The sequence below is a fragment of the Larimichthys crocea genome, unplaced genomic scaffold, assembly GCF_000972845.2.
Source record: "Larimichthys crocea isolate SSNF unplaced genomic scaffold, L_crocea_2.0 scaffold28180, whole genome shotgun sequence".
NCBI classification, from domain to species: domain Eukaryota; kingdom Metazoa; phylum Chordata; class Actinopteri; family Sciaenidae; genus Larimichthys; species Larimichthys crocea.
Window position 1 is genome coordinate 1 of NW_020853701.1, and position 517 is coordinate 517.

At 63.1% G+C, this 517-nt stretch overlaps 1 protein-coding gene across 1 annotated transcript; it reads left to right on the forward strand.

The window, feature by feature from the left end:
• Nucleotides 1–6: 6 nt before the first annotated feature.
• On the forward strand, nucleotides 7–513 carry LOC109138607 (B1-hordein; the record flags this gene model as incomplete). The annotated part of the gene is made up of 1 exon (XM_027276037.1): nucleotides 7–513. A coding segment is annotated over exon 1 (465 nt), but the record flags the coding sequence as incomplete, so codon positions are not given.
• Between the last annotated feature and the right edge of the window lie 4 nt (nucleotides 514–517).

Genomic DNA, 517 nt, shown 5'->3' on the forward strand with positions numbered 1-517 from the left:
CAGCCGAGCTATCCGTCCAAGCCCGGTGTCCACCAGTCCAAAGCTGGCATGTGGGCTTTCGCTGTACCACAAAATGGAAATGTCTTTGCGTCAGGTATTGCTTCAAGTTCTGGAATTGAGATGCATTCTAGTCGCCCATCTAAGCCCCAGCAGCCACGTTACCCGTCCAAGCCCGTGCCCCAGCCCCAGCAGCCACGTTACCAGCCCCAGCAGCCGAGCTATCCGTCCAAGCCCGTGCCCCAGCAGCCACGCTCCCTGTCAAAGACCATGCCACAACCGAGCTACCCGTCCAAGCCCATGCCCCAGCCACGCTACCAGCCCCAGCTGCCGAGCTATCCCTCCTATCCCATGCCCCAGCTGCCGAGCTACCCGTCCAAGCCTGTGCCCCAGCAGCCACGTTACCAGCCCCAGCTGCCGAGCTATCCCTCCTATCCCAGGCCCCAGCTGCCGAGCTACCCGTCCAAGCCTGTGCCCCAGCAGCCACGTTACCAACCCCAGCAGCCGGGCTACCCGTCCA